The sequence below is a fragment of the Lytechinus pictus genome, chromosome 2 (genome assembly GCF_037042905.1).
Source record: "Lytechinus pictus isolate F3 Inbred chromosome 2, Lp3.0, whole genome shotgun sequence".
In the NCBI taxonomy this organism is placed as follows: Eukaryota; Metazoa; Echinodermata; class Echinoidea; order Temnopleuroida; family Toxopneustidae; genus Lytechinus; species Lytechinus pictus.
The window spans coordinates 55,601,572-55,615,981 of record NC_087246.1 but is presented as its reverse complement, the minus strand read 5'-3'; the positions used below and the strand labels follow the sequence as shown (position 1 = coordinate 55,615,981).

Here is a 14,410-nt window from a genome sequence, read left to right as displayed (position 1 = left end):
AGTTGTACTTTGTTGAGTAGACAAAAAAAAAAAATGCTGGAGACCGCTACCATAAGCAGTGCTTGACTAGGGTAGCGGCCTCAAAACGTATTAGCGAAATAGACAAAAAAGAACGAAGTACAAATCAAGCATTGACTTAAATTAATTATAAACAGATATTATTAATACGATATTTACATGCAAGAACCTTGTATGCCTGATATTATGTGCACATTTGACGTATTTGCATGTGTTTGTGCAAGTGCAAACGTGTGCGCGTGTGCAAATGTATATTTAAAATTGTATGTGTATGTTATGTGTGTGTGTGTGTTGAGAGTGGGTGTGCGTGTATGTGTGTCGGTATATGAGGGTGTGGGGGTAGTATTAATTAGGAATTATTGAATGGTTCCAGGATACAGCTTGAAATGATAGAAAAGTTTGATACTTAACTTTTTTTCATTTTCTGATGTAACAGTTTGTGAGATCAGATAGAAATTAAAAATTTACCAAGAAAATTGAAAATTGACCAAGACCCGTAGAACTCTTTTTATATATATGCATAAATTATTCAGAATTGTATTTGCGTGTCATAAATTTTTTAAAGGATGATTTGAATGAGTTAAGAGAGGGACATTGTTTTAAGTATTGTGGTAAGGAATTCCAGGTATCTGGTCCATGATGGCGAACTGATTTTTGAGCAAGAATAAGTTTGGGGTTGTGTAGATGATAATCAGAAGAGTGGCGAGTTGGATATGCATGTATATTTGAATTTAAATTGAATAGATTTTGGAATAATGATGGAAGATTATTGTAAGTGTATCTAAACATAAATATACCTGTTTGTAGAGTGTGAATATCCTGTATTTTAAGTGCATTTAAACGCTGAAATAGAGGTTCTGTGTGGGAAATATAATGCGAATGAGTAACGTTACGAATTGCTCGTTTTTGGAGAAGTAGAAGAGAGTTTATTTTCGTTATACTACAGTTACCCCATACAATATTGCAATACATCATATGTGAAAGTACTAGGGAGTTGTATAGAACCAATAATGATTTTTCAGAAAGAAAGTCTTTTAATTTGTAAATTATTCCTATGTTTCTTGATATAGATGTATGTACATTGTGTATGTGTTCATTCCACGTTAGATTGGAGTCAATTGTTACTCCCAAGAATTTGGTAGAGTGTTTTTCAGTAAGAGGTAAACCGTCAATTGATAAATTGGGAGCTGGTAAATGTGGATTAGCTTCTCGAAAGTGTATAAAATTGGTTTTGCTTATGTTAAGTGAAAGTTTGTTTGTTTTAAACCATTGGGATATTTTAGAGAGTTCTGAATTAAGAATATGTGTTAGAGTATCTAAATTAGCATGGGAATAGAAAATACTGGTATCGTCGGCAAAAATTATGAAATTTAGAATTGGGGATGAATTTATGATATCATTAATATAGATAATAAAAAGTAGGGGTCCCAGAATTGATCCCTGTGGTACGCCGCACTTGATATTTTGTTTTTGTGAGTTTTGAGATTGGAAATGTACGTATTGTTGTCGATTATGTAAATAGTCTTCAAACCAGGATAGTGCTTGTCCCCTTATTCCATATGACTTTAATTTATGAATTAATATTTTGTGGTCGATTGTATCGAAAGCTTTCGAAAGATCCATGTAAATTCCAATCGCATGTTCCTTTCTGGTGAAAGCTTCAATAATTTTGTCGTACATATATAATAAGGCATAATCTGTTGAGTGTCCTTCTCTAAAACCGAACTGATTAGGAATAAAAATATCATTGTTTTTCAGAAAAGTAAAGAGTCGTTTATAAATAATTTTTTCAATAATTTTAGATATTGATGGTAGTAAAGATATGGGCCTGTAATTGCTGATTAAGGAGGAATCTTCTTTTTTATAAATTGGTATTACTTTTGCGAGTTTCAGGGAATCCGGGCATTTGCCTGTTGAAAGAGAGAGATTAAATATATTGGATAGTGGATGAGCAATATAATGAATAATTTGTTTAAGCAAATAAACACTAATTCCGTCATGCCCACAAGACTTGCTAGATTTCAGTTGTTGAACAATATTAATTATTTCAAGTTCATTAGTTGGTCTTAAAAAGAGTGAGTTTTCACATGCTGGAGATAGGAATTTAGTGAAATGTGAATCATTTACATGAATGTTTGAGGCCAGATTGGGACCTACATTAGTGAAATAATCATTGAATGCATTTGAAATTGTTTCTGGGTTAGTAATTTCTTGACCATCAACATTAAAACTATTTGCAATATCATGTTTTTTCTTACCTAAGAGATCGTTGACAGTTTTCCATAAAAAAGTAACATTATTTGCGTTTTCCTCTATATTTTTTGAATAGTACAGTTTTCGAGATAGACGAATAATGGATGTCAATTTATTTCTATATTTTTTGTATTTGTCAAATTTTACCTTACATTGAGTTTTTAGAGCTTGCTTATAGAGTTTATTCCGTGTTGATATTGATCGTTTAATGCCCTTTGTGATCCATGGTTGTTTATTCTTTTTAAGGACCTTATCTTTTACAAGAGGTATGTTTTTGTTATAATAATGTAAGAGTTTTTGAATAAATATTTCATAAGCAACATCGGCGTTAGTTTCGTTCAATACTTCATTCCAATCTTCTTCAGCTAAATCAGTTTTTAGTGCATCGATGTTGCGTTGGGTTTCTTTTCTGTGCATTTCTTTTTTGTTTTTATTTGTATGTTGTTGAATTTTAGCTTGATTAGAAATAACAAATATAGGTAAATGGTCCGAAATGTCAGAATAAATTATGCCATTTATGAAGTTTTTGTTAGTTACATTTGAAATGATATTGTCAATGAGGGTTTTAGACGTACTTGATATTCGTGTCGGATTACTAATATGCGGGTGGAAAGAGTATGAAAGCAATGAGCTAATAAATTTTAGAGTGTAATTATTGTCAGTATTAATAAGATTAATGTTATAATCTCCCATTATGTAAATGTCTTTATTTTCCCGAGAAATAAAACTAAGACATTGATCGAGCTTATCTAAAAACAAATCAATGTCACCATTTGGGGGTCTGTACACATTACCTACGATTATGTTTTTATTTTTACTGTTTAAAATTTCAATGAAAATATCCTCCGTGCCTTGGATATGTATATCTGCCCTTACTTTAAAATGTATATCATTGCGCGTGTACAAGGCAACGCCACCCCCTTTACCATGCTCACGGTCAGAACGAATCATTTGATAATTATCAATGTTAAATAGAGGTGGTGAGTTTTTGTGCAGCCAAGTTTCTGATATACCGATAATAGAGAAGGGGTAATTGTTAATATTGGAAAGGAGTAATTCAATCGAATCAAATGATTTATTTAAACTTCTAGCGTTGATGTGCAAAAAACCTAAAGAATGACTAGACAAAATATGATTTTGGTCTCTAGTAATGCTGTTAAAAGATGTGTTGGTTTCGGTTGTAGTAACAAAATCATTCGGTGAAACGTTGAATTTATTATTAAAATCTTCTATTGTGAAATATTTACTTTCTGAGTCTATCATGTCTTGGTCATGCATGCTTTCGTCACGGGGTATCATTTAGACTTTTTGAATGAAACCGTATTGTAGATGAAGAACTGTGTTGTGAACTGAGGGTAGGTGTGTGTGAGTGTGTGTGTTTGTGCGCGCGCGCGCGCGCACGCGTGTATGTGTATATGTTGTGGTTGGTAGATTGTGACGGGTTGTGCGAGTGCGGGAGTGAATGTGTGTGCGCACGGGTAATAACAGGGGAACATACTTGCATGGAGTGATATGATGCATGACATGACATGACATGAAATTCACTGTAGTCAAGCGTGTATACACATTCAATTATAGTTTGCAAGATTTAAAATTATACCGGCAGAGTCCCAATTTACTGCACGGTTCACTTATTATTCATGAAATAATGCCATGTTTACTTATGCAAACCATGGACCTATGAAGAGATGGACGATTAACGCGAGCAATTCTTTGGTCCAATGATAGTCACCGTCGCCTGGTTATGCGCATCTTAATGAGAACATACAGGTGTTGTAACAATAGCAATTACCATGACTACCAAGACGTATCTGATCACCCAAAGACGGAACAGTTTCCCGGTCTTGATTTTAGTTGGCTGATACCCTGTTTCAGCATGTGCCTTTCAGTCAACATGCTTCATATTTGGAGCAGCAAACTTGAAAAGCAGACGATCTTTATGATATAAAATATGATATTATTCGATCCGCTAACTACCGCTCACACATAAGGACCTCAATAACATTGAGAGATACACGATCTATAAATGTTATGTACCACGTATATCTGGAATATTATGGAGAAACTTCGGAAAATTAAATTTTAAATGGTAAACAATCAATCACAATATTGCCTCTATATTACAATATGAAGACATTTCCCCAAATAAAACACATGGAACTAAGATTACCAAATGTAAAAAAGAACTGCACATCGATTTTCCATGATTTAAGTGATTTGTTGTCTATTGCGCATATAATTTGTGAAATATAAATGTCCAGTCACGAACTGCTTCCGTCCCTTCTCACGGTGACGATCATTGAACCAAAGAAGACTAGTATGAAGAGAATGTTATTCAGAGGACAATTACAGTCACCTGTTAGTGAATTCATTAAGTAAGCGATGAATGTCCATCTCTTCATAGGTCCATGTGCAAACAAAGCACTGTCAAAAAAAAGTACCAATCCTTGGCTGGTGACTTGTCATTTTGAACGATTGATTTAGTTATAGTCTATCCATCCAGCAGTGCTCTGAAAGTTTTATTTTCGTTCTGCGTCATTTGGAAACATTATGGTTGACCACACGAATGATCACGAATATGATCTCCATCAGTCGGCCTGTCCGTCTGTGGATAGGCTTAAACTTATTACGGCTTGCAGGGATATGGAAGCAAAGAAGAAGCTTTATAGCAAATGGGCTTCATTCTATGACGAGGTAAGTTTTAACAAACACCGAAATTTTCCATATTACAGTGTATCGATGACGTTCATTTACTTTATTTTGCTGGAATAATATACAACAACATCAACGAAAATGTACACAATCGTCAGCCATTGATAATAATGTTGATATTATTTGTTATCATTGTAATGATTAGAAAAGAAAGAATAATGATGATAATGATGATGATGATGTTAATAAGAACAACAATGCAAACAATGATAAATAAACATCATGGTAATGATTATGTACATGATGACAACGATCAAAATAATGACTATAATGATAATAATTTTAATAAATGACAGTGATGAATCTCGAGAATGTTGTCCCCCAACCACTCCCATCAAACCATTCAAGCCATCCATCATCATTTTCACATCACAAATTATGTTATTCCAAGTGTTATTCGTGTTGCTTTCCTTTTTAACATCGGGCGCCTTCATCAAGGACATGGACGTCCTTGGCTATCAAGGGTACGGTGTCATGGGTAAAAGGGTTACCGATCTTATTACAGATAAGGAAGCGAAGATCTTGGACATTGGATGTGGAACTGGACGTTTCGGATTAGAGGTGAGTTTGGGGGCATGGAATGAACCATACCGATTCAATCCCAGGGGGGGGGGCACTTACATTGACGAGTGGATACCATGCGCCACCAAAAAAAAAAAACACGTAAAAGGGATGTCTTTTTCAAGATAGGGCACGTAAGTTACGTAACGTACTGAGGGTGTCAAAAACACTAAAATAATGAAAAAAAAGGGTATCTATTTCGCTAGGAAAGCTACGTGTTTAGGGTCAAATTAGTGAGGGTAAAAATACTATAAAAAAATAAAGGATGTACTTTTTGCTCCAACAGTCAACACTATACGTGCTTAGATCGAGTCCGACTTGCGCGAGGTCTGGGAGGTGGGGCCGTACTAAACCAAAAGATGTAGGTAAAGGTAAAACCGACGTCCCGACATAATTATAACAAATAAAATATCACTGTACTTGTTTAGGGGTTCATTTCAGGAAATACTCGCCAAGGGTATCGTTTTGTTTCCAATACTTGTTAAGGGTAGTGTTTCACATACAAATACTTGTTAAGGGGTGCATTTTCAGAATATGGAAAATACTTGTTTAGGGTGCTTTTCGAGACCCCCTGGTCGCGCATGGTATCCACCCGTCAATTGAAGTGCCCCCCCCCCCCCCCGAATTCATCATTAATTTGGCCATGTAGCATTTAGACAGGTATAACCGTCTTTTCGTCTGGGTATTTATTTGAAACTTTCTTTCTTTTTTCCGTCATCCCCAAACCCCATCATAATTATGTAGTGTGGCAGAATAGTTTAAGCGGAACAACCGATTTGGTATATACACATACCATTTGGTGATACTGGAGCTTTGGGTTTATCATGTTATGCTATATGCCAGATTGAACCCTAACAATAGTCTACTTTACTCTTTACAATAATCATACCACAAATAAAATTTTGTTCATAATAACAATCTATAAAATGTTGGCGCCGACAATATAGGATTTTTTTCACTCCCACGGTTATAGTTCAAGGTAACACGACCTGCTCATAACAAAAGATATTCAGGTGAGGAGTGCCACCCACAAGGGATATACGAGCAATCAACGAAGTTCAAATATTGGTGAAATTTTGAATAATTGTTGTTCTTATCTAAGTAACCCCTTTCAATATTCTAATCCCGCAGGATATATCGCTCTGTTAATCACAAATAATGCTTCTGTTCGTTATTATATACTGTCGAGTACATTCAGAACGCATGTTACTATGCTAATGAGAAAATAGGCCAGATTCATCCAAATCTTCTCGTGGCTGAATTTACTGACCTCCCTGCAAAATCTCGTGAATTGTGAGATTTTGTTTTTCTCAATTTTTTTTACCACATATCTTTTTTTTTCATCTTCAAGTAAAATTAAATACCATTGGACCATTGGACAGAGTAAATGTTTCTCTTTCATAACGGTCATTTATTTTGTATTGACTATTTTGATATGAATTTCCGTGCAGAAAATGTACCTCAAAACTAAATTTTCTTACTCTGTTTCTGTTTTTTTGTGTGCAACTTTGTGCAAAACTTTTTATTTTGATCATCAACGTTCAAGGGCGGATCCAGCCTTCGCCAATAGGGGGGGGGGGGGGGACCCGAATTTTTTTCAGCCATATTTTCCCCGATCGGCCACTCGAAGATGCTTTTTGGTTTCTTTGAAGGGGTATCCCCAATAGCAGTAGAGCGGATAAGCCGAACAATTGTGCAAATTATGACTAAAGCATGAAACTTTCACAAGTATTAGTATATGCCTTAAGATTTATTTTAAGGATGGGAGGTAAATTTATAAATGCCATTTTCGGCCGTTGCCATGGCAACGGATTAATTTCTCCAAAATAACATACATTCCCATGTGAATGTTAAATAAACATGATATAGAATGTTAAATAAACATGATATAGATGACCAAAATTTTCAGGCTCCCAATTGAATACATATGAAATTTAGAAATATTCAAGATCACCAAGATAGTTTCAATTGGTCCGTTGCCATGGCAACGGCTTGTTTTTCCCCAGAAAAATCAAAATTTTGTTTAAAAAACGTTGTAGAATATGATTTTATCTTTAATTTCCCCTAATTTTACAGTGCTAAAAAAAGATATTTTGGTTGCTAAATGTGTAAATTACATCTCAAGCCATTGCCATGGCAACCAAATAACATCTCATTTACAAATATAATATGGTTGACAAGACAATGGACAGGTGGAAAATACAATTGGAATTGACTTAATCTGTATGCTTAAGTTTTGATCCCCCATTTGAACAAAAAATACAGAAAGTGTTCTGCAGGAGTTCTTTATAAAGATAAAAAATTATGTTGACTCAGTAATGCTTGAATTAAATTTAAAAAGAAATAATTTTGCAAAGGGCCCGTTGCCATGGCAACAGCTTATTTCCCTATAGAAATCCGTCTGAAACAAAAATCGAGATTTAGACCTAAAAACGGGACACTATTCATGTTTTGTAAATCATGAAAAGAATGAGTAAAGGGGATCTTCCTACATTAATAATGCGAGCACAAAGTGCGAGCAGAAAATTTTTGATATTGTGATCTGAAACTGGATAATAGAGAACAAGTTGAGTATCTGAATAAAAATGCGCGCGTGTTTTATATTTAGACCTAGAATCTGGGCATTCTAAATACATCTTTTATCATGAAAATCAAAGCGAGCGCGAAGCGCGAGCCTAAACTATTTGATATTCCGATCTGAAAAAGAGTCAATTTCAGCTCTATATTTCAAGCACTTTGTAGGAAAATTGTGAGGTGGATATGGATCGCACATTATTATTACATTGAGTTTTAACATAGGACCGGACATCCTTAGGACATGCATATGAAAATGATGACTGGGCGGGATTGGGGTGTGAGGCAGTCTGCTGTACCCTTCTGGCTGGGTCTGTTGCAGAGAGGGAGAGGAGGGGGAGGGGGGGGGGTTGGTGCTTGTGTTGATGGTTTTGAGAGTGTTCGTGTTTGAGGGTCTGTGTGTGAGAGAGGGGGGGGTGCAGCGGATTGTACGTCTCATTCCTTGGCCTAGCCCATCAACCATCTTTTGGTATGAATTTTTCATGCACCGATAGACGTCATTGCTTTTTCTCCTGTCCCTGGGAGCCCAACAAGCTTTTAAAATTTTGAAGCAATTTATTCTCGAGTGTCTTGTTTCATAGGTTTATTCATTTTAAATATACTGTTGTCTATTTCATGTCGTTTGCTCTGCCTTTTTATTATTATTGTTATAATCATTTTTTTTTTCTTTTTTCAAATAATTTCAATCGCGTGTATATATTTTAATTTTCATTGATCTGTTTTATACCCAAACCCGGGGGGGGGGGGGCACTTACATTGACGAGTGGATACCATGCACGACCAAAAAACACCTTAAAAGGATGTCTTTTTCAAGATAGGGCACGTTACGTACGTAACGTGATAAGGGTGTCAAAAACATAAAAATATTTCGCTCGGAAAAATATACGTATTTAGGGTCAAATATGCGGGGATGATAAAACAAAATCAAAATGTTTTATAAAGGATGTCCTTTTTGCCCCAACACTACGTGTTTAGAGTCCGATTTGCGCGAGGTGTGGAAGGTGGGGCCGTACTAAACCAATATAATGGTGTCTAAAGGTAAAACCGACGACCGACGGACGCGTGACATAACAATGAAATATCTCTGTACTTGTTTAGGGGTTCATTTCAGGGAATACTTGCTCAGAGTATCGTTTTGTTTCCTTACTTGTTAAGGGGTGCATTTTCAGAATATGGAAAATACAATCGCTGTAGGCCATTCTTGTTAAGGGGCTCAGTTCTGGGAATACTTGCCAATAGTATTTGTTTCCAATACTTGTTAAGGGTAGGGTTTCACACGCCAATACTTGTTAAGGGGTGCATTTTCAGAATATGGAAAATACGTGTTTAGGGTGCTTTTCAAGACCCCGTGGTCGCGTATGGTATCCACTTGTCAATGGAAGTGGCCCCCTGGGACCCAAACATTGGAGATTTGTTTATATACTGCGTATTATATGTTATGCATTGACTTTGTTTTAAAAAAAATGATGACTATCTTCCTATTCCTCTTGCTAAGCGCGAGATGAAACAAAATGAACAATTTAATTATTAAATTGATATCTTAATCATTAATGCCTAATGAGGGTGCGAAATCTGATGATATTATGGCCTGCAAGCTGGACATTTCAAGCACTTCTGTAATTATAAATAGGATGCATCAGTTAATGTATTTTAACCATTAATGCGAGCGCAAATCGCAAGCCAAATTTTTTGATAAACTGTCATGAAAAGGGGATTTTAAGTAGTTTGTTGTATCCAAAACACCGCGGCTCGTCTTGTTTCCTGTGTCCCTCGTTCTTCCCACATTACTCCTGTGCTTCGCGAACTCCACTGGCTTCCTATTACTTCTCGTATCACCTACAAAATTCTTCTTCTTGCTTTCAAGTCATATCATGGTCTAGCTCCTTCATACCTTTCTGAACTCCTTCCTCGATATTAGCCAGTTCGAGTTCTACGTTCTGCTTCTCAATCTCTCCTTTCTCGATCTCATACTTCTTACAAACAATACGGTCAGCGTTCTTTCTCTTATGCAGCTTCATTTCTTTGGAACAATCTCCCCCTACAAATTCGCAATGCTAACAGTGTTAATACATTTAAAGTTATGCTTAAAACTCATCTTTTTAAATCTTAAATTGATCATATCATATGTTTTATTGGCCCATTTGATGGTATTTTATTCATGATCTGGTGAGAAAGTTGTAAATTGTAATATTAGTTTTGATACATTTTGTTGTGCAAAGTATTTCTATTTCTATTTCTATTTCCTTTATACTTCATTTTCCTTTCTCTTAACCGCTTAGAGGCAATTTTGCGATTTTGCGGTATATAAAATTGTTATTATTATTTATTATTATTATAATCATTATTGAGACATACATAACTCGCCAATCAAAATGCGAGCGTGCAGCGCTAGCTGATACGTTTTGACAATCAGACCTGAAAAGGGATATTTTGAAAATTTTATGGAATACACGAAAATAATTGGTACCTGAAAAATCGAATTCTACGAGCGCGCAGCGCGAGCAGAAAATGTTAATATTCAGACCATAAAACTGACATTTTTACAGAGCACTTTATAGAAATCAATTTGTAAATCAGACAAAATAATGAAAGTTCGATTTCCGAGGTGAAATATGTTTTGTATATTGACTTCCAAACTTGACATTTAAACTCCATATTGGACAAGATAATGCGAGCGCAATGCGCGAGCGAAAATTTTATATAGTGACATGAAAGATTCTTTTTATTTTCCAAGTGTTCCCCTCATCTTATTTTATTCACTCGTCTTCCTCCTCTTCTTTTTTCTCCTCTCTTTTTCCTCCTTTTTTCCCCTCCTTTATTAATTTTCCGCTTTTTTTCTTTCTTTCCTTTTTCCCCTTTTTTTGCTCCGCCAATGACGTTATCTCTACCACCACAAAGCTGAAATTCTGTACTTTCTCGCAATGTAACTCTTAAAGGAATGAAAACAACGGTATGTTAATTCATAATTCTTAAAGTTCTGCTTCTCATTGACATTTTTTCAAATTTACCTCATTAGCTGCACTCACTTGGGTACACCAATATTCACGGTGTAGACGGGAATAACAATTTCTTGGAGAAAAGTCGCAAGAGACATGTTTATACCAACCTTAAACAATGTTGGTTTGGCGCAAACGTCATTTCACCCTATGAAAATGGTATGTGAAAATATGTATATTTATTATTCACATCTGATCTTTTATTTTTCATTTTGATTAATTACAATACGTATTGCACTGTTTGTCTGGTTTTCTTTCCCCTTTTCTTTCGAGGCCTCCATCATTTTCAAGCTCTAAGCTTAAGAATAGTCAAATATGACTAATCGCCACTCAAAACATCAGAAGGAGAAGATGGAGGTCTCCCACATTTCAAAATGTATAATGTCGATATATGTATATTTTTTTCTGCCAGATGTTTCAATAATAAAGAAAAGAAAGAAATTTTCAGGTATAATCATATTTTAATTAGAATGCTATGTTTGTATGCATATGTTATTCATTATGTTATTTGCTTATTTTATTTTAAACAACGAACAAAAAATTACTGTATTTGTATATACTTTTGTTATTGGAATGTTTGAATAAATCAAACCAAATAAAATCAAATCATTTCGCCAAATACTCCATTCCCGTCGCAATGCATGTCTTAAATTATTATTTGAAATAAATATAACTTCCCATATTTGACAGGTGCTTTTGATATCGTAGTAGCTGTGTCCTCATTTGGACCTCTAGTACTGGATCATAGTGCATTGCCAGAGATTGACCGTCTGACTCGAACAGGTAAACCTAGGTCACACGACAGAGAAATGGGCCAATTTTGTAAAAATATTTTGTGGGGAGTGTGAGAGGTATGCGTGAGGGTAAATTGCCAATTCGTCCACTGCCAACAAGTCCACTTACCATATGGTCTATCTTCATTTTAGTCTAATGCCATTTCGTTCATCAACATTTCGTCGAACAAGCATTTGGTCCAATAACAATTTTGTCCAATCATCTCTTCGTCTAATCACAAGTTCGTCTATGACCATTTCGTCTCATAACCAGTTGGTCTAATACTCTCTTTATTTTCAGGCAGTTTGCCCAATTAACACTTAGTCTAATTAGACCAAATGGTATATGGACTAAATGGCTATTGGACCAACTGGTTATTAGACGAAATGGTGAGTGGACGAAATGGCAATTAGGTCATGTGGATATTGGACGAACTGATGGTAGACCAAATGATAGTAGACGAGTTGGCACTTGGACAAATTGGCATTGGACCAAATGAAAATAAACCTGTGTGAGTGTGTGCGGTTTGTGTAATATTTAACATTCGGACTGAATTCTCGCTCCACTGCATGTTGAGAATATTTTTTTAAAGAATCAATGCTCAAGTCTGGCACCATGTTATTTTGATTGGGGTATAATAATCTGACGTCATATTTTTGTCAGACTTGAATAATATTATTGTAGGGGTAGTCATGCATGACCCAGATCTTTCATTTAATCTTTTAATTCCTTCCCTTTTCGTCTCTTTTGAAGCATCAAAGGGTCGGTCGCCGCCCCCCTCGCCTTATGGGATGACGACCCTGGTTCAGACCCATTTTGTTAAACTTAATTGGCCGAATGCCATCAACTCATTCTATAATAAAACTTCCAAGGTACGTTCAAAGTGTCCGAATGCGTCAGGAGCAAGGATCAAAACGAGGATGGCGTAAGACTATCCATAGTTGGATGTGACTTTCAAAATTGAGGAAGTTTGCGGCAACAGCAACAATTTTGAGGAAGCACAGATCTTGTCTTGGCCTAAGGTGGGGTGACACGACGTTTGCTCCGGCGACAATTGCTCCGGGTTTTATTTCGTCCAAGATGTAGGGTTAGGGTTTCAATAGTGTTTTATGCCTTATGTAAGGTTTAGAGTTATAGGTGTTAGTGTATAGTGTTCAATCCGAGGTTTGAAGTTGGCCATTCCATTATAATATGCAGAATTTGCAGCGGAGGAACTATCGCCGGAGAAAATGTCATGGAAACCTATAATGGTCAACAGGTAGATTAAGGGACAAAGGGACAGAAGCATGTTATCAATATCCTATTTTACTATTATCAATAGGTGGATATTTCATCCTGTTCATACGGAAATCAAGTCTAGAGATGGAGGATGAAATATTCAATGTCAAGTCAGTCTTTGACGAGTGGATCGCGAGTGGAAAATGGGAGCGACTTGGCGACATCAGCTCGGTTTACTACTCTGGAACGGATGACGAGTCGGAGCATGATGACCGTTTAGTTGAGCATGAGGGCGTTATCGTTACCCTATAAGAAAACAGGCAATTGAGTAACCATTTGAGGTGCATTTGTTTTGAACATGTAGAATGCAGAATACACTAAATATACTATAGTGTAATTACAGCCTATCGGAAATAGACGATTTGCAATTAATAGGCTTACGTATTTAATCAATATGTTAAGTAAAACTACCGGGGGAAATGGTATAGTAATTGTTTATTTAGCCTATAATATCGAATTTGTCTTCTGTAATAAATGCAGTATAAATACACCGACTTTGATAACAAGAGCAGCAGCTGTTCCTGCACAATTTCCAAAATTTACATTTTATTTGTAATGAGATATTGCCTAATTAACTCGCCAAATGCATATATATCCCATCTTCTGTTGGCTGAGACCTCATTGTGTGATTGAACCTTAGTCGGATCCCCAACTTTTTAATTTCTTCCTTTGTTATTTTTAAGCGCGTGTATCACTAAGTACCCAATTATTTCTATAGTTTCAAGGGGGGTCCAAACTGTACAAGCATTGCTTTTAGTGGACCCCTCATTTTTATTACTGTATGCTTTCATTGAAAATATTAATCTTTATTTGTATCTGATTTATATTACTTTGTATTATGTTTGAATGGAAATTTAATGAAATAAAGGAATTAAATGAATCAGTTCACTATATACTGTACTACCATGACGACTCTGAAATGCTGCAAGTTTTTATCAATCAGTGCTCCCCCCCCCCCCCCCGATTAGTAGAAGTATGTGTATAATGTAATAGGGGTCTATAGGTCGGGTCGGGAGATTCGACCTGAGTTTTGCTTTAATACAACTTTGTATATCAAATTATTGTGTGATATGAATTTCATATTGTGCTATCGGTAGATTGATTACTAAATCAAATCAAAACCAGATTAGATTAACAAGGTCTTGGAATTTCATTACCATCTGTCTGAATATTGTGGTCGTGTGGAAAGACCGCTATTATTGATTAAAAAGAATTGCAGGTAGATCGACAATTATTATTGTCTT

The 14,410-nt window shown here is 35.7% G+C and overlaps 1 protein-coding gene across 1 annotated transcript; it reads left to right on the top strand.

Moving 5' to 3' along the window:
* Window positions 1-4,817: 4,817 nt before the first annotated feature.
* Window positions 4,818-14,065, top strand: LOC129253935 (methyltransferase-like protein 27). The gene is made up of 5 exons (XM_054892375.2): window positions 4,818-4,965; window positions 5,422-5,544; window positions 11,135-11,273; window positions 11,805-11,897; window positions 13,210-14,065. The coding sequence occupies exons 1-5, from the start codon at window positions 4,822-4,824 to the stop codon at window positions 13,416-13,418; spliced, it is 708 nt and encodes a 235-aa protein (XP_054748350.2). The 5' UTR covers window positions 4,818-4,821; the 3' UTR covers window positions 13,419-14,065.
* The last annotated feature ends 345 nt before the right edge of the window (window positions 14,066-14,410 follow it).